At 41.5% G+C, this 24909-nt stretch overlaps 1 protein-coding gene across 1 annotated transcript in view; it reads left to right on the top strand.

Annotated features, from left to right (window-relative positions):
- Nucleotides 1-24909, top strand: part of Itgbl1 (integrin subunit beta like 1) — a 231896-nt gene that overhangs the window by 200956 nt on the left and 6031 nt on the right. The window contains exons 8-10 of the mRNA XM_015484114.2: nucleotides 1594-1710; nucleotides 17211-17357; nucleotides 23912-24025. Coding sequence (XP_015339600.2) covers nucleotides 1594-1710; nucleotides 17211-17357; nucleotides 23912-24025 — 378 coding nt within the window. The remainder of the gene's footprint in view (nucleotides 1-1593; nucleotides 1711-17210; nucleotides 17358-23911; nucleotides 24026-24909) is intronic.

The raw sequence follows: 24909 nt of genomic DNA, 5'->3' as shown, positions 1-24909 counted from the left end.
ATTCCCCCAGTTAAGGGTCTTGATTGCAAACTACAGAAACCAACTTTAATAACTAGGATTTAAAATAAAAAGGATTTTCTTCAGGCTCAGAGTGCAAACTTGCACAATCCGACACTGAGGAAACCCATGGAAGCAAGGGCACTGCTGAGCGCCAGTCCCATAGCTGTCCCTTCTAAATGCTGTCACTGAGTACTGAGCTCCTGCACCCTGCCTGCTCACAGCTGGGCTGTGGTGCTCGCTGCTCAACCTCAGAGCTGTGCTTTCCTTCTGCCTTCAAGATTAGGAGCCTATGATTCTTGACCAAAAGTGCCTGTCTAGTGTGTCCCCATTCTGGCCACCAAGGGATAGGAAGAGGGAATGTCATCCGGGGGAGGGGACCCTGCCTCCTGCTGAAGAGGACACCACCTTCTCCCAGGAGAAGATGAGCTGGGGCCACCAGAACAACCCTCTCCCTTGCCTTCTCCTTCTTCAGATTCTCCCAGGGACGCCGACCCCCCACTTCTGCCAGGGAAGAGTCTGAATCGCTGCATTAGATTATCTGTAATTACAGCTATGAAATTATGCGATTCTAAATACCAATTTTTATTTCCTCCATCATCTTCCAACTCTGAATTTCCTGAACAAGATACAAATGCAGCAATAGAATGACTAAGAGCTTTGCAGGGTCAGCCCTGAACATCTTTGGCTCATTTCAGTGGGTGTGTAATTATGATGGTTGGGCTAATGACAGAGAGTAACAGATGTCTCGGAGCACTGTCACCCAACTGAATTTCTGGCAAACCAAGAAGATTCCCCAGAAGAATTTTTCTTTCTCATGTAGCCTCTGATGCTGTGCTGAGAGTATATTGAGATGCAATATGGCTTAATAGCTAGGTGCATAATCCTGAAGGTTAATGAGAACGGATGTAAGTTTTGATTCTGTCCCTTATTTTCTGGTTCTCCAGGAACAGTGGCTGTGCCTCAGGATGTCTCAATTTCCTGTTTAGTAAAATGGTAGTCGGTGGGTGGTATCATAAAAACAAAATGACATAGTGCAAGGAGTTATAGGGATACACAGTGACAGCTCAAGAAATAATGATGAAAATCATCATGTTACTAGTTAAGGGATGGTCTAGCTATGAGCCCAACTCATTCCAAAAAAAAAATGTTTGTACTTTTAAATCTTAAGTTTAACATAATAAAGATCTCTGGGAATATTTCAGATTGAAGTAATTCCATGAACTATGGAATCAACCATTTGCACAGATCACTCAAATACCACATTGAAAGGTAATAGTGACCGTTTTTTTACCCCCATTAAAAAGATATTTAAAAAGAATATATTATATTAAATTATGCCCAAGTATATAAATTGCTTCAATTATTTTAAATGGTACCATTAAACTGAATTTAATATGAAATAGCCAGAAAGTTTGATAATGGGATTATTCTTCAAAGATGTGTTCAACAAAAGTAGTGTAGACATTGTGAAGGACTTCTGAGCTGGCCTTTGTCACAGCTACTCCCCACATCCTGGGCATTTGTGCTTGTTTTCATGGATCCTTTGATTCTGTGATTCTCCTAACCAGGATGCCCTTTCTTTACAATTTTCAGGCAAATGTGAATGTGGCAAATGCACGTGCTACCCACCAGGAGATCGCAGGGTGTATGGCAAGACCTGCGAGTGTGACGATCGCCGCTGTGAGGACCTGGACGGTGTGGTCTGTGGAGGTTGGTGATGGGCCCCGCAGCCTCTTGCTGTCTGCGTGCCACTTGTTGTCCCTGCCTTTCTATCTTCCTTGCCCCTGTTTTAAAGTGCTGTTAAAAAGAGGAAAAACAAAAAGCATTATCACATTAGACCTAAAGGCAACACACAGTTAGGTTCACTGTGACCTTTATGTCCTTGAACTCTTGATGTAGGGGCATTGGAAAATGCATAGTAATGGATCATTAAGTCTGAGCTATGTACAAAGTACAGTGATATTTGTTATCACAGTTAAAATATTTTGCCGGAAGTTAACATTTTATCATGGCTTTTATGACTTCAGTCATAAACACTGATGGAGGAAGTTTCATCCTACAAACTCAGAAAAAACACGCCAAGTTTATGCTCTACAAAATCACTGGTGATAGATGCACCATTTCCATGATAGCTCTTGGACCCAAACTTGAGATTACAGAAAGTAATAAACTGTCCCCCCAAAAAAGAATGAGTCAGGTGGACAGCAGTCAGCAAAGTGGCAGCAAAAATGAGAGTCTCAGAAAGAGACACCCACCTGAGCCTCATGCAGGAGGGAATGGGGGTCACAGTCTGGTATCTCAGTCTTCAGATGCTTCAAATTGTAGAGACTGATGGGTGCAAGCTATTTCTTCTCAGGGTTTTCAGTAAGATTGAACTGGATGTGTAACCACACTAAAAAAAAATGTAATTGCATCTCTCCAAGGTAATTATTATAAGTACATCGGGCAGTATATTATTGGGAAAACCCCAAAGGTATATTCTATGTTCAAAGAAAGACTGGGGGATCATCTTTCTCTAACAGCCATCTGACACCTCTGTCATCTCTCTCTTCTCTCCTTTCCCAACTATGAAACACTGGACAATTTGATGGGAAATATTTTCTTCTTTTCTTTCCCTGTGAGATGGGACATGAGGAAAAGCCCTTTTAAATATCTGTGGTGCTGGAGGTTTGTCTTACGCTGTGCATCCATCCTAAGAGATCACTTCTACTCTCTTCATTTCACATATGGGAATTTGAGTGAGGCTGGAGAAGCTCATGTCCCCTAACTAAAGAGTGGCAGACCCAGGACATGAGCTCTGCTGTGTAGATCAGATCAGTCCCTGTGCCTCAGTGACATCAGACTGTCCACATCATATCAACAATATTATTTTTAGGTTAGTTCCTCCCTTCACTAGTATTGGTTACCAGAATTGTCTATGCATATTGTAGTTATTTTTTGTTCATAAAGCACAGAATATATATTAATTCATATAATTTTCACAACATTATATATAAAGACAGTGGGACACCTGGAAAGTTCCATATGCTTGTCTGGTTCTCTTGTTCTTGTTGTCCTTCTCTCTGTTGTGCAGTGTTAGTCCACATGGGCCTCTTGGCCCAACATTTTGTGACTTGGTAGAAATGGTTAATTCTGTAAAAACCAGTTAAATCTCTATACCCATCAAATCATGTGTTTCCCTACATAAAACTCTATTTATGTCCAACTTTGGGGAATAAATAAAGTAAAAACAAATCAGCCTTCCTATTAGATGAGATCAGATGTTGATTGGGTGAGACAGCAGCTCACAAAGTGTTCTTATTTTACCGATTTTCTGCTGTTATGGTTTGAATCTGGAATGTTCCCCCCAAATCCCATGTGTTAGGCAATTTCGTGATGTTCAGAGTTGAACTGATTGGATTATCAGGACTTAAACCTCCTCAGTGGATTTGAAGGATTAATAATTTGATTGGACTTATAGGCAGATGGGGTATGGCCTGAGGAAGCAGGTTCCCACTTCCTGTCTGGCCACTTCCTGTCTGTCTCTCTCTGTATCTGTGCTTCCTGGCTGCCATGAGTGAGCAGTGCTTCTCCACCACACCCTTCCACTATCATGCTCTGCCTCTCCTCAGGCCCAGAGCAATGGAGTTGGCTGTCTAAGGATTAAAACCTCTGAAGCCATGAGCCAAAATGAATCTTTCCTCCTAAGTTACTTTTGTCAGGTATTTTGGTCACAGCAGCATAAAGCTGTCTAATGTGTTGGTGCTGCACATCCAATGTGTCCACAGTGTCCATCTTTGCAGAGTTCCTTGTGAACCTCAGGGATGGACCTTCATGAACCAAACTTGTGAAGTAGAGTACATAAAGCAGAACACCAGTCACTTGATTTGCAGTGAGAAGTGGAGATTGGAACTCTGTAGGGAAACCCTATAGAAACTCAGATGCTGAGACAAGGATTTGGCTGTGCTTTATGGAAAAGGTGCTGGGAAATGCTGGTGAGAGAGCTGTGGCAGGAAGGAGGAAGCAGTCTATGAAAGTCACGTGGTCAGTGCAGTCACATGGTCACCTGTGGCTTCAACTCAGCACAGGGTTGAAGCTCTGGGATCCTGTGTGAGACACAATCCTTAAGTATCTATCAGTGGTTCCCTAATGACCATTTCTAGCAGGTGTTTATTCCCCTGCCACATCAGAATGCCTGACAGGTGTGTTCTTAGAGCATGGTCCTGTGTCTGGCAAAGGCTTTGTGGCACCTAGTAGGAGTCACTGAACAACAAGGATGAAGGGATGCGGGTGTGTCTGACTGCCACTGCCACAATATCCTTTCCAAAGGAACACAGTCATGTGTCGGAGGGCCTGGGAGTGTTCTCTGGGTCCTGCAGCACACACTCACAAGTTCTTATTCTTTGAACACCATCTAGATTTTGACAGCTGTCCCGTCCACTCTTACCCAGGAGTTAACAATAGGTTAGACAATATCCATAGACAAGCTGTCAACCCGATCCTTGTAAAACCTTGATTAAAATTTAGTAGATACTTATTCAAACACACAGAGACTATTTTCCTTGGGGGTTGATGCTTCGGTGGTGCCATGGAACATAACTGTCAGAGGATGAACTTATTTGCAAGTCCAGGTAGGTCTTTGCTCGGCTCCTAGGTAGCAGAAGAGAGTGATCCTCCTGTAGCCGGTCAATATAACCAGACATGCAGACCATCTTGGATCACTACCATCAGGTTACTTCTTAGTCTACTACTTAAACTAACTCTAAGAACCACATATTTATTTATTTTGTACTTTAGATTTTAACAAAAGCATTTTATCAACCCAAAGATCTTTGGATACTTAATTCTTTCCAAATTCGTAAAGGAAACAAGTACTGGATATTTCCCTTGAAAATATTTCACATTATTATTATATATTATTAAAATTTACTTTGATTCTCTAATGATGCCTTCTGAAAAATTTGGGGTTAGGATGACACCAATATTTAAAAAGATTGTTTATATGTAACAACGTGTGCTTCACTTACCTTGTCCTGGCTCACAGGAGTCCCTTAAGTAACTGACTCAGGTGAGAGCCCAGAACCTTGCACTCTGCCATAGACTTGACACAAGGCCTCTGCACACACTTTTGCAAACTCCTCCAAGTCCTGTTGCTTGGACAGGGATAGTTCCTGGAGAGAGAGATGCTTCACAACAGCCTGGTCAAGTTCATCATGAGAAATACAGAGGTAGGAATGGCACGTAGAACTCAGCATCCCATTCAGGTGCTCTGCAGAGCACTCCTCCACAACAAAAGCCCAAGATACAGTCAGTTCTTGCTCTTTTTGGCAGTTACATTCTAAAAGGTCACCCTGAACACTGGGATAACAAACACGGCATCAGTTCCTGCCTGTGGTCACAATGTTTGCATCAACTGATCAATAATGAAGTGTTTTACTTCTGTTTCTGGGTAAAGACACCTTATCTAATACATAATTGATTCATTAGCATTGAACTCAAGGCCAGCATCTCTATAAACTCAGGCCTGAAAAAGGCTGATCTAGCACATGTATTTTCTCTGAAAGGCATGGCACAGCCTTCTTGAACTTAGAAACCCTGGGCAGCACTTCAACACTATGCCTGGAGCCACCTGACACCATCAAAAAGCATGAGAATGTGAAAAACATAAACCATGAGAAAGACACATATTTAGGACAGAGCTGGAAAAGGATGGTGGAGCGTGACCCTCTTTGATTTTAACTGGGAATGTGAGGCACAGGCAAGTCAGGTATTTCACCACGCTACTGAGTTCTCAAATGCCTGGGATGGCTCTGTGAGTATGGTTTTAGTGTTGCAAATAAGTGTTAGTGAATGAGTGAAGTTGCAAATATAAAATCTGGGATTAGAGAAAATCGACTGTAATTCATATTAAACTACACTGGAAAGGGTACCAGTGCCTCTCACTTTAGCTTTGCATTTACCTTCAAGTTGTGGTTTCTTTAAGGCAGCTGGTAAAGATAATGTGGTTTTAATTCCTCTATTTTCTGCTCATTGCTTTATGGAAAGGACTATAGGGGCCTTGGCTATTATGGTATTGAATTCCTTCTAGGCCGTGGCTATCTTTGCAAAGAAAATAAAAAGGGACATTACATTATTGAGCATGTTTCAATCCATAGCAATTTTAGCAGTGAAGTATACAACATAGCAAACCAAATGGTAAGGAGGTCACAAATTCCCATGCTTGTCTTAAGCATTTACTTAGCATATTGACAGTGCATCAGGCTAAAGCCAGGTTTTCTTGGGTACATCCCTGCTCTTCCTGAGGCCCCTTACTATATATAGGGCCTCAAGAAATTGATATAACCTCTATTTTTCATCTATAAAATGATAATAACATATCTTGTAGGATTGTTGTGAGATTAAAGAAATTGATGCATATTAAAATATTAGGACAGTACCTGGCACATAAGTGTGCCATACACATATAGATTACGCTTATGTATATTAAATACATATATTAGATCACCCTTATTAAATACATATACAGAAAGTGCAATGTACAATATATCTATGATGGTCTGGTCTTCAGTTTTGGATGGCATGGATGATTATACCTTTCTATTCTTTTTGTATGCAATAGACTTTCTTCTTATGTGTAAAACCTAAGCTGCCAAACCAAAACAGCAGAATACCATCCATCTCCATAGTGTTTAAGCAGCTCTTGCTAAATAGTGCACCTTCTATGGGGAAGGGAAGCTTTCTGTGGATCTGCTCAAGTGTTCAGGGGCACCATTAGGAAGACATAGGCCATCAGGAGTCTGCAAGCCACAACATTTCCATATTCCTCAGTTGATATAAAAAAATCCAATCACATACAAAAAATTCTGTCTTGTTTAGTACATGTTTTAGGCAGCTTTTCCACCACTGTGACCAAAAGACCTGACAAAAGCAATTTTAGAGGAGGGAACTTTTATTTGGGGCTCACAGTTTCAGAGGTTCATACATGGCTGCTTCCTTTGTTCTGGGCTCAAGATAAGGTAGGGCATCCTGATGGAAGGGCATGGATGTGGAAAGCAGCTTAGGACATAGCAACCAGGAAGCAGAGAGAGTGTTCTGCTTCCAGGCACAAAATATATACCCCAAATTTACTCCCCAAGGGACCCACCTCCTCATCCATACCCCACCTGCCTAGTTACCACCCAGTTAATCCTGATTAGTGGATTAATGCACTGACTAGGTTAAAGTCCTTATAATCCAATCATTTCACCTCCAAACTTTCTGGCATTGTCTCACACATAAGCTCTTGGGGGACATCTAATATCTAAACTATAAATCTGTCAATCTATTTCTAACTATAAATATATCAGTCTATTTCTATCTATCTATTTCTATCTACAAGATATATATATATATATATATATATATATATATATATATATATATATCAATCATCTATTTGATGCCATTGCCTCTGACTTGTATGCTTGCCTTCTCTTGGGAAACTTGCTCTGTTTCTCACCATTCTGCATCACTGACTCTGCCTGAGGTTAGTTGGACTAGTTGCCCAAATCATAGGCAATTTAAGTTCTCATTCCATGTGACCACCACTTCTTAGCAGAGAGGTGTAGCTTACACCTCCCTAAATCCCCATGAAATGTCACCCTCCCTGGGCTTCAGGCACACCTTCCAACGTATTTCTTTTCTTGTGTTTCTCACGATTGCTTTATTGCTTTTTGTTGCTCACAGGCAGTAGCTTACCAATATCTTAGTGTTTCCCTGGAATTGATTTCTGGAAGTCTTTTCTGCATGTCTGTTGCCCTGGAATAATCTCAGCCTCTTTCACTTTTATCTTGAAGCCAATATCTCTGAAGATGGTTTCTTAGCATCCATCATTCTTCTGGGCTTCAGATTCTTCTTTAAATTTCTAACTAAATATTTTTATATGAAAATTCTTGTAGTCTGGTTAACCGGCTGTTTATTTTAATTTGGCAAATATTTATTTAGTACCCACTGTTTGTCAACATTGAAGATTCGGTGGGAGCAGGATAACAATAGTATCTGTTGTCTTAAAGCTGATAGTTGAGCTTGACAGGGGACATTAACAAAGGGATGCCAACAGGTTAAAGGTTTGAAGAGGGGCTCTAGTCCGAGGCAGCATACACAATGGGGAAACTGAACATAGACTGGAGGCTGGGGGAGGCTTCTCCAATGCCTTCCTCTCCAGGTAGATATCATTTGCTGTAGACGATGTGCTTTCATGAACTCACCAGCACATCAGCCATGCTTGGTAGTAATGGGATGCATGGACTTGGCCAAGGGGCTGAAGTGACAAGGGTGACACAGCATTCAGAGAGCAGGAAAGAAAGGGGACGATGTGTTTGAGGAGTGGAGAGAAACCCAGAGTGACTCAAGATTAGAAAGCAGAAAAGAGTGTGACAGATTTTGTAAATTTGCAAACGACTAGGAGCTTCACTCAAAGGACAACAGGAAACCAAAGAAGGAGTTAAACAAGACAATAACATCAACATCATATTCTAAAAAGTACCTCTGGCTGTCCAGGGAAATACGGATTGCCAGAGGGAGCATGTGTATGTAGGGGGTTGGGTTTGGTGGGGAATGTGGATGTGAGGAGATGAGCCCTGGTGAGAGATGGAGGTGCACTGTCTAGAAGGAGGACGGTAGAGATGGAGCCACCAGGATGCTTGGAGAAAGGATCAGAAACAGTGTGGACAACAGGCTGCGCAAACCCTTCACCCTGCTTCAAGAGACTCCCATCCTCTGTTGAAGTCTTAGCTCTGGTTTCCTGGACACAGAAAAAGTGGGAGCAGGCCAAAGTTTTCAGGCAATCTTGCTCATGGTGATGTTGACCTAGGATGGATAAATTTCAACTAGATCAGCAGTGATTATCAATTCACATAAAGGGTTGATGAAAACATCGTGCTTTTCCTTTCTGTAAGTCCCATGCCTCTGTCAATAGGTATGTTGACAAAGGCTCTACTTAAAGAACCATCAGGAGAGACTTCGGCTCAGAAGGCTGTGAGGCTTGTTCTGAGCCAGAGAATCCTCAACATCTGTGCAACGTGGGTCTGGTCTACACACACCTGTTAACTGAAGAGAAGGCCAACCCTAGGCAACGGGAAGGGATGAGGAACACTGTCTGATGTCTGGTGCCACCCTGCTGGTAGGACCTGGGTCCTGTGCCATATCCTTCAAAGGAAACTAGGGTGAAGGGTCAATCTGAATGCTTAGTTGAACCTAAGGAAAGAATTTATGGGAATTTGTGATTGAATGATGTGAGGAGCAGGATGAAGTCAGGGTAGATCCCAGGTTTGAGCAATCGAATGAGGGAAGGAATCTGTGCTTTTCTTGTACCGATGTCTCCATTTATTAAAAACATCTTTCCTTCATGGAGGGCAACAGAGACAGAAGTCTTGGGTGTACTGTGATTCTGTTCCTCTTACCTGCATGATCCTTTTCTTCACTTCCCCTGAAAAACTCCAGCTGTGCCTTTCTTCCACTGTCTTTCCCAGTCATCGTATTGGGGAAGTCTGTCTGGTTCTTGTGGATGTAAGCAGTCTTCTCCCCCTTGGTCCTCCCCATCCCTCCCTCAGCTCATTGTGTTTTTAAACTTAGGATAAAAGACCTGCAAGAACTTTCTTTAACTAAAATAAAACTTAAGGGAGTCACAAATGAGTTCAGTAGGAAGAGAAAGGCAAAGATTTTCCAATTTGGAATGAGAAAACATTTCAAGTAGCAATTGCATTTGACTTGGACCTTGAACAGCTGATATTTGGATGTGTGGGAATGAGACATGCAGATCGTTTTAGGCCCCAGCAAGGCTAGGCCACATCACAGAAGTGGAAATATATTTGTTATGAAATGTATTTTGTTTTCTTGCATCCAGAGCTCTTTTCAGCTGTTCTTGGACCCATCCTTGGGAAGGATTTATTTTCACACTATTCATTATTATGAATAACATAAATTTTTTATTTTATTCACTTATCATTCTTTATTCATCTTTAGTTAGTAGGACCTTAAATTAATCTTTAAATTAATGTTATTTTCAATATATAAAAATCAAAAATATAAGAAAAAAAAACAAAGTAAAAATTACATATACGTCAATCTTCCAAAAATAATATCCATTGATGTTTTGTTGTATGTTTTCCAGGCTTTCATTGGGGAGAAGAACTTTTTTAAAATCTAGATCTGCGAGTCTTCATTGGATATTTTGATAATTTGTGTATAGAGCATGCTCAGTTGCATTGATATCTATATGTATCTATCTGTGTGTGTGTACACATATATACAAATACATATACTGTACTTGTCTGCATGTTTTCATGTAACATTTGAGTAGAAGCAACCATTTTCTTTTAAGCTAAGTGAGACAGTGCCATGCTGCAAGTTGAGTGGGGACATCATATTTAGACAGACCAGGATTTTAATTCTAGTTCCGTTTTTTTTTTTTTCTAGCTGTAGAAACTTGATCAGGTCATTTGCCTTGTCTGCATTGATTTACTCATTTGTACAAGAAGTATAATTATGTAACCTTTTTGGATTTATGATAAGAATGAGGCATAAGGAATGAATCGTTCCTGATTCTGTGTACCAGGTGGACATTCCAACGGACTTTCTGTTCTGTAATGGAGAATGAAGGAAGGACATGGCCATCTGCGTGACAGGAAAGAGCAGTACGTCAGCCCCATTGCCTTGAAGCCTTAGCTGCCCAGCATTTTGGAAGGAGGCTGGAATTATAGAGTCACCAATTCTGTACCTCATGGAGGGAGTTGCAGATAATTTTTCCATAGCAATTAGCTGCCCCCGGTCACTGTCAGCCAGTGATGAACAAACCTTATTAATATTCAAGTGTGAAACACATAAACATCATCCTTTCTGTTTAGCTTCAGAGAACAAAACTGAGAATCACTAATTTGGATAGTTTTCTCAGTTTACCAACCGGACCCTGATTCAGAGTTTCTGTGGCCTTTCACAAGGAGAAATGGTCCAAAACTCTGTATAGCCAATGTGTTGTCAGAAAGCAAAGCATGGTCCTAGACTCCAGAGTGGGGCAGGTGAGCATTTTAGCAACAAGCCAATAAGTAAAACTAAAAACATCCATAAACCCACCTACTCGGCAGGCACATGAGAGCCAAGAGCCAACATTGTTTATCCATCTTTCTAACAAGAGAGCTAAGGATGAATAAGTCAGCACAGGTCGAATGGGATAAATTTGCAATTATACCTGAAGGTGAATGTAACTAATTTCATAATTTTGAGCAGTTCAGTTTTGACTGCTCCAAAATTACAGCCTCAAAAAGAGTCCTGAATATGATTGGCAAAGAGAAAATCAGCATGAAGCAACACAGCTCTTCATTTAATTAGCTTGTTTGTGAGTCATGTTCAATCAGCCTAGACCATATGTGGATTCTCTCTAAACATTTTTATTAACAATAATAATGTATGTGGCCTATAGACAAATGGATTTCTTATTAAATAAGTCATTATTGGAAAAAAAGCTTCCTCTAGAGTGATAGTTCCTAAGATTTATTCATTTTCAGTGATATACGGTTTTAAGATGCCATAAAGAAAATATATTCACATGCTGGCTCATGTGTATTTAATTTTTAGCCTAATATAAGCCCAATCAGAGACTTCCCTCCTGCCCTTCACATACCCAGGGTGAGAATAAGAAGCAGGCTGCTTATTGCTTTTCTTCTTTCTTCTCTGCTCCTGGAATAGCTGCCCAGGAGTCCAATTTAAGAAGCAAGAAGGGATAATGAAGAGCCACCTCTTAATTACACAATCAGTTCCCATTTCTTCAGGGAGTTCTCCAGTTCATAGCTGCAATTTGAAGGAAATCGTGCAGCCTGAGTGTGTGAGGTCAGGGACTGCGGGACATGGATGGTTTCTTACGTTGAGGGAGACCTCAGACCAGAGATGGCAATGCAGCAGCAGAAGATTGTCTTCCCAATCACACCTTGAAATCATGAAACTTTCCTGAATTTGTCAGTGTGTCAGCTGGGACCATTTTTGGCTCAGGATGCCTGATGCAAGTAATGTTTCTGCAGGTTTTCACTGCAGGGGGAGATGGTGATGTGGCAGCCTGAGAATGCTCAGGTGACCCTGACCCTTGCCCTGCCCTTCCAGAAAATATGAGTCATATTGTCATGTTCACTGATAGCCCATCTTTCAGGGAAAAAAAAAAAAAGAAATGGTAAGAAAAAGGAAAAAGCCAAGGACACTTAGTGGCTAAGTGTTTCCAATTGCCTTGGGGAAACAACAGTTTTCTGGACATCTCACCAGGAATTTTCTCCTATTTTTCATTTGTTAGCTGTACGTCATATGAGTACCTCTGGGTCAAAAAGAACCTGGGTAGTCAAAAACTGCCCAGATAGGTGTGTTGTTACCTCCTTGAAAATAATGAAGGGCTCACTAATATGAAGAAGGGGAGAAGCAATGTGTAGTCTTTGATCCAATTAATATTCCTTCAGAGGTCATTTTCCTGAGGACATTGCAGTGCTTTAAGGAAGTGTGCCTGGGAGCTAGTGAATTTCACTGGAAAAGGCCATTACCTAGAGTAAGAGAACTCTTAAAGAAGACAGGAGTATTCTATATCTGCATTGTTTCACACAATAGCCACTTGCCACAAGTGCTCGCTATTTTAGCACCTGAAAAGTAGCTGAACTTTGCTTCACTATATAAATTAAGTAGTCATTTGGGGATAGTGACAGTATTATATTGGACAATTCAAGTCCAGGACATTCTTGGTGAATGTTTTGATGTGGAAGAAGGGAGGGCAATAAGGAAAACCACTGAGAACAGAAGCAGATGTGGATGAGGTAGATGGGAAAGGATGGATGGAGTTGTGCCTCTGGAGAACTACTGTCCCAGTGAAGGTGTGGTGAGGCAGGTGAAGGCAGGTTCAGGGCAATGCACAGGGCTCATTAGGCTGGTTCTCTCAGCGGGTCCTTTTATATGGATCTTTTCTATTATAATGACAGCAGTGTCACTTTTTCCAGGAGAAAAGAGGTTCTTCTCAGTGGGTGGTGTACTTGGATGATTCTCCAACAGTTCTGCCACCCTGGGCATGGCACTCAGACCTGTGTCAGTGCAGGAGTGTTGGTCTGGGAAAGGCTGACCGTGGTTACTTCTATTTTCTTGTTTTTATTAACTCAAATTTTCAGAAACCACTGGAAACACAGTAAAACCCCTTTCTAGGCACTTTTTGTCATCTTATGAGAAAATACAATCTTATTTTCCTCCTTCTATACTGGACTTTTTTTTTTTTTTTTAACCTGACTTCTCTTTCTGCACCCTGGTACTAATATTGCAGTTTCACAAGACTCCTGTCTTCCTGGGTGAGCGCATTCTCCTCTAAACCTTTCAGTGCTGTGCACTGCTGTCTGAGCACCAGGCTTGTGTCCAGCTGCTTATTTGACCTTATGATTCGGTTGTCTTAAAAATACCTCAAACACAGGAGGTTCAGAAAAGAGCCTGTCTCCAGCCTCTCCTCCCAGAAGCTTCCATGTCTTTATTTACATTGTTTTTCTAGCCAGAAAGCCAGTCTCTTCTTTCCCCCGCCTACCATGCCCAATTCAATGGCCTATCCCATAGGCATCCACCAGATGACATCTCCATCCCCTTCTCTGCTCTTCCACTGCCACACCCAACTTTGACCCTCTGTCACCTTTTGAGTGGATGTCAGCAATCGCCTTCTGTGTTTCTCCAGACTCACTTCCTCCTAACACACCTTAATCCCACTCAGTTGCCAAAATGAGTTTTCAATTTGTTAATAATATCACACAGCTCTCTTGCTTAATGCCCTGTCTTTTCCCATTCCTCTTAGAATAAATTTAATTTCTTTGCCAAGAGTAAACAGTTGGCTATGTGCTCATTCCTGAATCTCTCTCCAAATTTATTATTTGTTCCATTTTTTTGACTCATTTTTCTCGAAACACATTGGCCTTCGCTGCCTGTAACGTGTCAAGTTCTTTCTCGTCCCAAGGACTTCTCACTTGCATTTCTAGGCTGTGTTCCTAGAACATTGGCTTTCTGACTCCTTCTCAGCCCTTGCGTGTTGCTCAGCCAACCACTGCCTGACTACCCTCATTAACAGTGTTTTCACTTTCAAATGCAATAGCACCATCTTCAAATAATTTATAGTGCAAATGTATTTTTTTTTTTTTTGCTGTTGTTACTTTTTTCTTTCTTAGTGCCATGAGAACAGGACCAGTACCTACTTTATTCACTATTACTTCTTCAACTGTTAAATGCCTGGTGCAAACAAATATTTCTTGAATAGATGACTTCAATTATTAGAGTGCATAAAGAAGAGACTATTGAAAGTTGTATTTTTATTTACATTTTAAGTAAAGGGAAGTCATATAAATGGCAAATCAGGATATTTAACTACCAAAGCATTTTGATGATCATCTGGGATAGTTGCCAATTTAACTTTGTAGAAGGATGTGATAAATGAGCCAATAAATGGAAAACAATCTCCTATTTCCTTGCACATAAATTTCACATTAAATTGCTTGTTGTGAGGAGCCACTGAGTCATTCCCTGTGATATTCTAAATTAAAGGCAGAATGCCTTCTTCTGCACTAAAGATTTAATTATTCCAATAATGTCAACTGATAACAGTTCTTACCAATGCAGGGTCAGCAAGAGACACAAACATACCTGGAGTCTGCAGCTTGGTGGACAAGTACTAGAAGCTTATTTGTCTATTCTTCTACCCCAGATTATTTGTCTCAAAAGATGACCACTTTTTACTTAATTCATTAAGTAAAACTGCATTTTAAGTGGACTTTGGTTTTAACAGAGAACCCAAGATATAATCAATTAAAAAGTATTCACTGAGCTAATAGCCTTAGGGAACACTGACTTTCTAACTTGGATCTACTCTATGGAAAATAAAAGTAAAATAGCATCTGAAAGACTCTCCATTGTCCTCCAATGACAGTCCACTAACCAAATGTCCTGCAAGCATGTCCTAGAATCAGTTTAGGGCTCTCAGTTTGGATTTGTGAAGAAAACGAGAAGACTGTTTTGAGAAAGATAACCTCAATCTAATACGTGTTTTTGAGGATCCGCTCTGAGTGTTGAGTCAGAATCAACTGTTCTCAAGGAATCCGGTAGGTAATGGATTCATTTGACAGATAGCTAAAAATCACAAGGGGGAGGGCAAACACATTTCAAAGGAAGCAAAAAAATAAAGTCATATAGAAATTCCGAGGAGAGCAATGAGTTCCACTTGCAGATGTTGGAATTTTCAAGAGGTGCCGTCCCTTCTGCTGAGCTTTGAAAATCAAGCAGGACCTGAATGTCTACAGTAGGGAAGGCTTTCCTACTTCTGCAAAGACATGGGTCAGAAAAGCAAGAGAAATGTACAGGGAGCACAGATTGGTCAGCAGGTTAAAGGGAGAAGGGTTAAGATGGGAGAAATGGTTTGGGGCTAAGAATTGCACTTCATGCTGCAAGAATTAGGGAGTCCTGCAGGAAGAGAGAGAAAGCCTGATGTGAGTGACAGTTGTGCTGTAGGAAGCAGATAGTGAGAACGTTGGAGAGAGAAGTGATGGGAAGGCTTCTCAAAGGTTTCTGATGGTGATAGAAGTGGAAAAGTTGGAGGTAGTTTCAACAGGACTTGTGAACTATCTGGATAAAAGGAATCAAGGACAAGAATAAATAGATACAAAGGAGGAGGGTTGAAGAGGCAAGGAGAGTCCAGTTTCATGACAACCAGTGGGAGAGAGATTTTTAAGGGGAAGTGCCCAGGAGTGTCAGACACACAGCTGCATCATTTGCTGCAGTTGAAGAAGACACCAACAAGAAAAGCCCACTAAGTGTCTTGTTTGTTCAGAGGACTCTGGACGTAACGTGACATGACAGAAGAAGTGTGGGATGGTCATGTGTTGTGCAAAACCACTACCTGGATTCATGGGTGGTTATGTTCCCTTGATCACAATGATGAATTCAAGTCAATTAGGCATTGGCCATAAACCCCTCTTTACAGAGAGGAGTGTAGGGAGAGCAAAAGAAGCAAGGTTTACCCGTGAAGTTCCCACCAGAGCCACTGGTCAAGAGAAGCAGCTCCAGAGAGGCAGGTCAGTCTGGATGAAGATGATGTGTATCCCTGGGAGAAGGGCAGGGATCACATTGTCGGTCATGTTTGATTTCATATCCACCAGATCCTAGTGAAAAGCTCTGTTCCATAAACACTCAGTAAACCTTTTCCAGAGAAATGGCTGATTCCGAGTGATTTCAGGGAAAGAAATAAAGAGCTGAGTGGAAACAAGAAATTAAAATGGAAAATCATGCAATCTAATGGAGCGTGGGTGGCAGCAACTAAGCCGGTGTGTAGGGCTGTGTGTAACTGCCACAAGTGCAAGGTGGTGTATACAGCAAGAGAGAAACATTTCAATAACCCAAAGCAAAAAGAAGAAACAAAAGGGCAAAAGTGAATCCAAGCCGCGTGCTGTCTTTAACTTCTGTGCACTGATGGAAAGACACTGTCACCTATGCTTCTGTCTGCTCTTACTCGTATATGTCAAGAGAAGCAACAGTTAAATAACACTGAAAAGCTTTTGGTTTTATTTGTAAGCCATATGAGAGCAATTAGTAAATGCTGCAAGCAATGACACAGTGACTGGCCTTGCAAATTGGCTCGGGTGTCCTGGTGTGCACAGTGAAGAACTGCACTGAGAGGTCACACTGGAAAAATGCAGGCAGGGAAGCACTCTGGATCAAAACCAGGATGGCATAATTCCCTTTTAAATTATTGCAAGGTTTCCTTCTCTCAATCTCTCTCCTGTGCTGCATTCAAATGTACCACATTAAGCTAGATCTCTGTTGTGATAGTCTTTCAGAGGCTGGGGTGGCTGATCTTACTGACTTCTGGTTTATTACCTCTCCTAGGGCTGGAAGGAAAGGGCTTGGTGGCACCAAGCTCCGACTGGCACCAACCCTTTTAGAGAAACCATGGAAATTTCCAAAAGGGGAAATGTTGCAGGGGGAATCTCGTAGGTGAGGTATCTTTGATGGCTGTAGTATTTCCATTTCAATTTGCAGCCCTTCTCCTTAGGAGTCCAGAGAGCTTGTTTCTTCCTCTTTCTCTTTCTCCCTCTAAACATCCAATTACAAAGTAAGTCTGTGTGATAGGCAGTAAGACCCTGTGGCTGTCATATTTTTCTTAAAGCTCCGGTGCACCCGCCTCCTCTCACGCCCTCCCTGTGGTTGCTTTGCAGGCCATGGCACATGCTCCTGTGGTCACTGTGTCTGTGAGAGAGGATGGTTTGGCATGCTCTGCCAACATCCGCGGAAATGTAACATGACAGAAGAACAAAGCAGGAGTCTATGTGAATCAGCAGATGGCATATTGTGCTCCGGGAAGGGTGAGTATCGCTGCTGGAGTCTGTTTTGACGCATGGTTTGTCCAGCAGCAAGGAGCAGCCATCTTTCAATGAATTTGCGCAAAGGAAAGCCACTGCGTCCTCTGCCTGCCCCATACTCAGAGCTTGAACATTAGCCACAGGAAGTTGGGGATCTAAAATAATGACATACACAAGAGGGTTTTGATGCAAAGATTGTCATTCACTTATGTGCAAAGTTGTAGCTGCAAAAAGCAGAATGAATAATTTTGTAAAGACAAATGACAATCACATGTATATCCTAGGCACCCAATGAATTCAGAACAGAAAAGGGCCAAAGAGGATTGTTGAGCTCACCCCTGCAATACGACAGCCCAGAATTGTATAGATACGTAGGTGGAGGAGGGTAGGGGATAGCATGTGAGGAAGACAGAAAGGGAAAATAAATATTTGTTTTTATAAAAGGGACAGAAAATGTATGTGTTTCCTAAAATTCTGGTACAATTTTCATTGGACTAAAAATCAAATTGTTCCAGGCAAGCAGGTGTGTCCTAATGCAAGGAAATAGATAATAATTAAAGGAAATAGATAATAATTAAACAAGGGGGTGAAAAATCTACAAGCTGATTGAACATAAATCAACAACCCAATCAAATATTGACTATAGAAATAGATTTGAGGAAAAAGCAAATCTCCCCCCACACCCACACTGAATAACACATTTACACACTTATACATATTCTCTTTCTCTCTTTTCCTTCTCTCTCTCTCTCTCTCTCTCTCTCTCTCTCTCCATACACACACATATACATCACCAAGGAAATTCAGAAGGGAATTTCTCTGAATTGACTGATAATATATTAAGTTTTGGGCACCTCAATTTGGTGTTTTCTATAGCATGTTCTTGAAGGGATTTTAAAATCCTGCTATCATGGCACATAGCCAAATCTGTCTAGGAGGCACCCTGTTCCTCTTTGCCATCCCCAGGAGCCACAGGAGTCTTAGGGGTTCTCCGCACAGCTCAGAGTGCTGATTTTCAGGGAGCTCCCCTAGTAGCTCAGCAGCCTCATGGCAGAACAGGCACCCAACTCTGAAGACCAAGCCGAGCGCTAGCAGGAGCTTCATGGACCCTCAGAACCGACTCTGGAGCAGGATGAGCATGTGATTTCTTTGTGAAGAAGATACAGTGAAGCAGAAGTGTGTTAGAGGCACTGAGCAGTGCTACAAGGTGCCCCACCAGAGATGCCACCATGGCACATCAGGGGTTCAGAGAGCACGATGCCCCATGGGTAATGTGTTCCCCAAAAGGCAGCTGAAAGAGGCTTTAAAAAAAATGCTTATTTAGTTGTAGCTGTTTACATGGTGCAGAGGATTGAACCCAGTGCCTCACACATAGGAGCCAGCACTTAACCACTGAGCTACAGCCTCAGCCCCAAAAGAGGCCTTTTAGTGTCACTTCAGTCTTTAAAGCAAATCGACTCTGTGACCACCTCTGGTGCTGGGAGGAAGGCCAAAATGAATACAAATGTGCTCCCTTCCATAGACAGCAGTGTCCTTGGTTTCCAGGAATTCTGTGTTCAAGAACTGTGCTTAGAGTGCTCAGGCAGAGAAGCCACGGGTTGAACCTCGAGCCATTAGTGCAGGCAAGCAGCACTCGGTGAGCTTAAAGCAAGCACCCTGCCCTTCTTTTTACTCTTCCATTAAATTCCATCCAACTGGAAGTCCCTAACAAATCTTCCACCAGTTCTATTCCCAGGGGGCTTCTGCTCCTGGAAAACCCCTGTGTTAGATTCGCGCTGTGTGGGAGAATCAAGGAGGAGGAAAGAGGTTAAAAAGAAGAGACAAAGGGAAGATCAGGGAGGAGGCTGATGAAGAAAAGTGAGAAAGAGGTAGGGATAGAACTGCCCTGCCGAGGGTGAGTAAGAGGGACAGAGGAGGTGCTGCCAGGGGGGAGTGCCCTGCATATGGAAAACACTGAGATCCACTAACTAACTTTTCTGCATGGGATTTTTTCCCTGCACATAGCTCCAAACACACAGCTCTAAGGTTCAGATATCTTTTCACTTGGTTTCCACAATGGCAGCTTCATTAGAATAAGAACACCAGGTTTAAGAACATTCTGCTGGCTGAGGATTCCCACAGATACTAAAACACAAGTGAGCTTGTTTGTTTATTTCAAAAATCAACCACTGTGTACCTGTGTGCTACTAGACACCCCATCAAGGCATTAACTGGGTCCACAAGCAGGCTGTGGCTGAGTCATGTTCAGTTCCAAGTACAGTAAGAACTCACCAAGTTGGACTCCCCAGCATGGGCAATAACAGTCCATGTCCTAAAGTGACTTTCATACAAAAAGAGTTGTTCCTCTTCAAGAAAGAAACATCCTTATTAAACTCACTACAGTTTGAGGAGAGATTCACATTTTTTTTAGCATTGGAAATGTAGAAAATAATAAAAAAAATAGGTGGACTAAATATTGACTTAAAGGCATTTCCTGAAAAACAAACCAACCCTAAACCTCTCTCTGGTTAATGCTTTTCCAAATTGTTTGCTTTGGGTGATGGATGTATTTCCCGAGATCAATGAAGGGTTGAAAGCAGATTTGTTTAAACTATTTGTTTATCCTTCAATAGGAAGAGTGCTTTAGAGTCTTTAAGTTCAAAAGGGATTGTAAAAGCTTTGCACATTGTGACTTTCAGTTAGTGGGGGGTGCATATTTCTTCCTCCTCTTCTGGAACATTAGTGCTTCTAGAGAAGAAAGGGGTTGACACTGGGGTCACAGAGCCTGGTCCTTTGTAAGCACCCAGGATAATGGGAGCATAGCAGGTATTCCTGATCCCCAGGGGTAGTGCCAACACTCACTCCACCTGAGAACCACAGGAAAGAAACTCGAGACAGAGGACTTCAATATGGTGGCAGAAAAGAGAAGCCTGTTCTCTGGGGCTGGGTTTCCTTATGAATTCCTCAGATTTGTCTGAATTACATACAACTTTTCTTGAATTTATAAATGAAAACCCTTCACCTGAGGGCCCCAAAGGACTTTGAGTCTTCTTTCTCCCACTGAGGGGAACATGTGAGTGGAGGCCTGTGATAACCTTGGTGCTCCACTGAGCAGCCCTGACCCACTGACAGCATGAGGCGCAGGAGGCCCACGTGCCACCACCTGTGTGCGTGCCACCAGCTGTGAATAAAGCCGTCACCTCAGGAGACGATGAAGAAAAAGCATTTTATTTCTTTACAAAGTTATAGCCAAGACAATAAATCACTCCATAGAAAAATTTAAAACAAGATACATTGTTGTGACCTTTGTAACAGATGGAATCGTTAGTACAGTAGTGGAAACTGCCTGCTGGGGTGTGGGTTGCAGCATTTTCTCAGGCTCTGTGAATGAGACAAAGTCCAAGGGTAGTGATGGGGTGGGGCAATGAATGAGGGGCCTTGCCCTTGACTCAGGTTGTTTTTATAAATAACCAAGAGAGATGAGCTTAGTGTCGAGATCTCCCCTAAATTTAGCTACCTTTACAGAATACAGGATATAATTCATGTTTTTGGGTTTGGGGGGGATTTATTTATTTGAATCCAAATGACACAATAGCATTTTTATCTTGGTGACCTCAACCTCCATCCAGGCAATCACCTTGATGTTCTTAAGGACAGATGCTGTTGTGTGGCAATGGCTGTAAACACCTGTCTTTAAATGACCCCTTTAACCCTCCCACTGACAACCTCTTGGGCCCCACATTATCCAGGAAGTCCAGAGTACACCCCAACCACTTATTTCTCAGCCAAGTAGCCCCTGTCCCACATCCCTGGAAAAGAGATGTTCTAGTTTCCATTCTTCTAATTGCCCCCTCCCCAATATGGCGCATCACATCTGTAGGAACAAGCATCTCATTTTTGAAACCCTTTGAAAGGTTTTGCGGTGAGAGGCATCACAGGTGGAGAGCACACAAAAGAGCAGATGGAATCAGATTAAAATCTCAACCTTGTTTATTGCCTGAGTGGTCCTGGGCAATTCCCTTATCCTCTCTGTTCTTCCATTCTCATGGAAAAAAAAAGTACATTTATTTTCCTTTCTTAAATCCTAAGGGTGCTCAGAAGACACATGAGAAAATGTGGCTGATTTCCCATGAATGATAGCCAGCAAAAAGCACAGAGGGGGATAGGAATATCCTTAAGGATCCTTATGTTGAGAAAGAAAGCAGATGGACTAGTGGTGTTTTAGTCATGAACTTACCACCCTAGGGCTCCTGCCAGGATGGGCCAGCTGCTTGTTCCCTACGGCTGGGCTGGGATGGGCCTCTGGTGTAAGCAGGTCCAGCCAGCTGAGCTGAGCAATTAATTGCTCACCTTGGAATAGTCCTGCAGCCTATATCTGTCAGAATCTTCTCCCTTAATTTTTCCCTTTGCAGAGAGGGACAGTTGACTCCCCATTATTGGTTATTGATGATAACAGCCAGAGCACTTTACAAGAAAGGTGCTGTAATAAGTCCTAATAATTGGTCACACATGTATTAGTACATGCTGTGCTATTCCTAGTTACACAAGCAATAGCAGGATTTTCTACCTCTGAGATGCATTGAGTATTAACAAACAGGAGAGAACAGCACAGCCAGGAAAATGCTGACCAAGGGAAGCTACTGTTTCATGGCACATACAAAATCATTCCTTGGTTTTTATCCTAAGTATTTGGTGACTAGAAGATTCTGGAATGGGAATTTACTCATCAAATGCTCTACCAATGTATACCATATCAAGTTGAGCTGAGCTTCCCAGTTTTAGGGGAGTACTTTGCTAAGGCCTAGAGCTGAGCATTCCAGAAGCAAGAGTAGTGTTTAGAATAAATTCAGGGTTGGGATAAGTAAAGATAAAATGTAAGATCTTTTCATGAATTGTGATCCATTAAAAAAAGGTAGCATAGATGTAATACACGAATATCATGGACATGAAATCATTTGCTTCTATTGTCGAAATAGTTTTGCAATGTAAGGAAGATAATATTTTAGAAAAAATTAAAGTCAGATTCTTCAAATAATTAATCTTCCTCCACTTGTGGAACCTAAAATACTAAATTTTGTGTCTTTTGAAAAAAATTTCTCTGATAGTCAATGAAGTGCTGATATATCAAATGGTTAATTTCTTAAGCAAGCAGTTGAATGTTGAACATTCCCATGCCTAGAAATTTGAAAGTTAGTCTTTAAAATTGGGATAAATAAATTTCTAAAATATGGAAACACTGTATACCTGGATGAGACCCAGAAGGGGACACCATTCTTTGCAGACCAACCTGGGAGGACCAGCTCTCTGGGTTCTGAGCAACTGCCAGAATGACTCCCAGTCATTCCTAAGAGCAAAGCGATATCTGTATTTTGCTCAAGAGTCTGAAAGTCAACCTAGACCCTCAGGAAAACAAGCCAATATTGAGCATTTCCTTAATGGCTTTCATCACCTAAGTGGTTAGTCATTTTTAATTACTATGTTTAAATATTCCTGCCCATTTCCCAAAATGTTTTGACCTCACCAAGTTTGGAATTTTGGTTAACCATGTGAAAATACTTTCACTATTTCACATTCTGTCCAGGTGATTTTCATTTTGGAAAATTTAGCAATAATCATTTCTTAAAAGGGAAAGAGCCACCACCAAGGAAAGGGACGCAGTTCTTTTCAATTTTAAAGTCATCTTTCTTGCTGTGGTGGAATGTGGTGCCCTGGGTGGGTGTTTTCAACCCATCATGAAAGATGGTTAAACTGAGGACACTCTTCTCTTTGGAATATCATTGAACTCAGAGTTTTTTCTTGATTTTAAATATTCCATTAATTAAATTATTTCTCAGTAGCATAAAATATTTTAATAAGCATGCAGTAAATTGTTAAAATTAGACAGGAGGCAAAAAGAGGAGAAATGGGTGAAATAGTGGGAAAATTTATAGAACCTAGAGCCCCATAGTCTCAAGATTTTGAAGGTTTATAGCTAGTCTATATTCTAGCAGGAAATCCTGAGGGTGACATCTGATAAATCAAGCATACACAAGCCTGTGTGTGCATGTTAGCACTGTAACAACGGGCCACCGCACATGCAGGTATTCACCATTACTACGCTAAGAAACTCATGGAAACAAAAAACCAAAATTATTAGCCAAGTATCTAAGTGGTTATTTTAATCATAAGACAAATCCTCATTTAATAGAATTTACTATTAGATTCCATTAAAGAATGGGCACTTTAAAAACATGATTTAATTCGGGAGAAAATAAAAACTATTTTTGAACACCTTTATGGGAGACCATCTATAAGAAGCAGCCAGTTAGGCTCTCATTGACATTTCAACCAGACTGGGCCTCGGGACATTTGTTCAAGGCTAATTGCAACTGTCTAGATCCATAATGAAGGCTTTCCGGGATGACCTTTATGAATTACAGTAAGTAAAGCTCCCCTCCGAGAAGCCAGCTATTCAATAAACTTTTACCTTTGGAAGATAGGTTATTAGAAGCCTATTGTCAGTGTGTCAACGATATTCTATTCTAGATGGAAACCTCCGGTTATTTGGTGACAGTGAGTAATTCCCTTTGTGGTTTCAGGTTCTTGCCATTGTGGAAAGTGCATCTGTTCTGCTGAAGAATGGTACGTTTCAGGGGAATTTTGCGACTGTGATGACAGAGACTGTGACAAACATGACGGTCTCATTTGTACAGGTGCAGTATTGAGCTCTTCTAATTGTTCTACTCCACAGTCTGCAATAGAGCCGGGGGACACCTGCCAACAATGCTTTAGGTGACCAGACAGGACAGCTTCTGTATAATTAAGGGACAACTGTTAATATGAAATGACTGAAAGAGGAAGTGGGCATTTTTAATGAGCATTGGCATTATTCCCAGGCCTAGAAGAATACAAAAGAATGAAACCAGATCATATGATCATTGTGAAATTCCCACAAGGTAACCCACCCTACAAACTCATACATATGCAATTATATATTGAAAAGAGAAAAGAAACCTCTTGATGGCAATTTTATTTTGAGCATCGTGTAGGAAATGGTGTGTTATTTTACACAGGACCCAGGTGCCCCTCCTTGGTGTGCTGGGTTCTTTCCAGGGGACAGGATGAATGTATCTGTGTGAATGGGGAGGAGAGGCAGGGCCAAGCTGTAAGAAAAGCTTGCTGTGTACTAGCCATTGGGGCCCTAATTGAGTCCTAACAATTTGTTATAAGATACACTTAGTTGAGCAAGTTACAGGGGAAATGAGGACATGTCGATCTGCCGTCCTCACCTCTAGCTGAAGACAGAGAGGGATGTTTGTGTATGTCACTAAAGCAGACATCATTTTTGCCCCTCCCTGATGCTTAAGAGTCCTGGGATACTTGACTCCTTGGCCTGTCAAGGAGTTTGATATTTTAAGTCAGACATAACAGGATAACACAGTTGTGACATGGTAGCCCAGTTGGAGTGACTCAGGATGGTTGCCATTTGATTCATAGATCATGGCACCAAATAGATGGCCTCAATTCTTTGAAAGATCAGATTTCTTTTTTGTTGCTTAATAATATGTAGTAGTAAGATCATTGCTACTACTATCCT

The sequence above is a fragment of the Marmota marmota genome, unplaced genomic scaffold, assembly GCF_001458135.2.
Source record: "Marmota marmota marmota unplaced genomic scaffold, marMar, whole genome shotgun sequence".
In the NCBI taxonomy this organism is placed as follows: domain Eukaryota; kingdom Metazoa; phylum Chordata; class Mammalia; order Rodentia; family Sciuridae; genus Marmota; species Marmota marmota.
The sequence above is the reverse complement of the archived record's forward strand: the minus strand, read 5'-3'. Positions and strand labels throughout refer to the sequence as shown.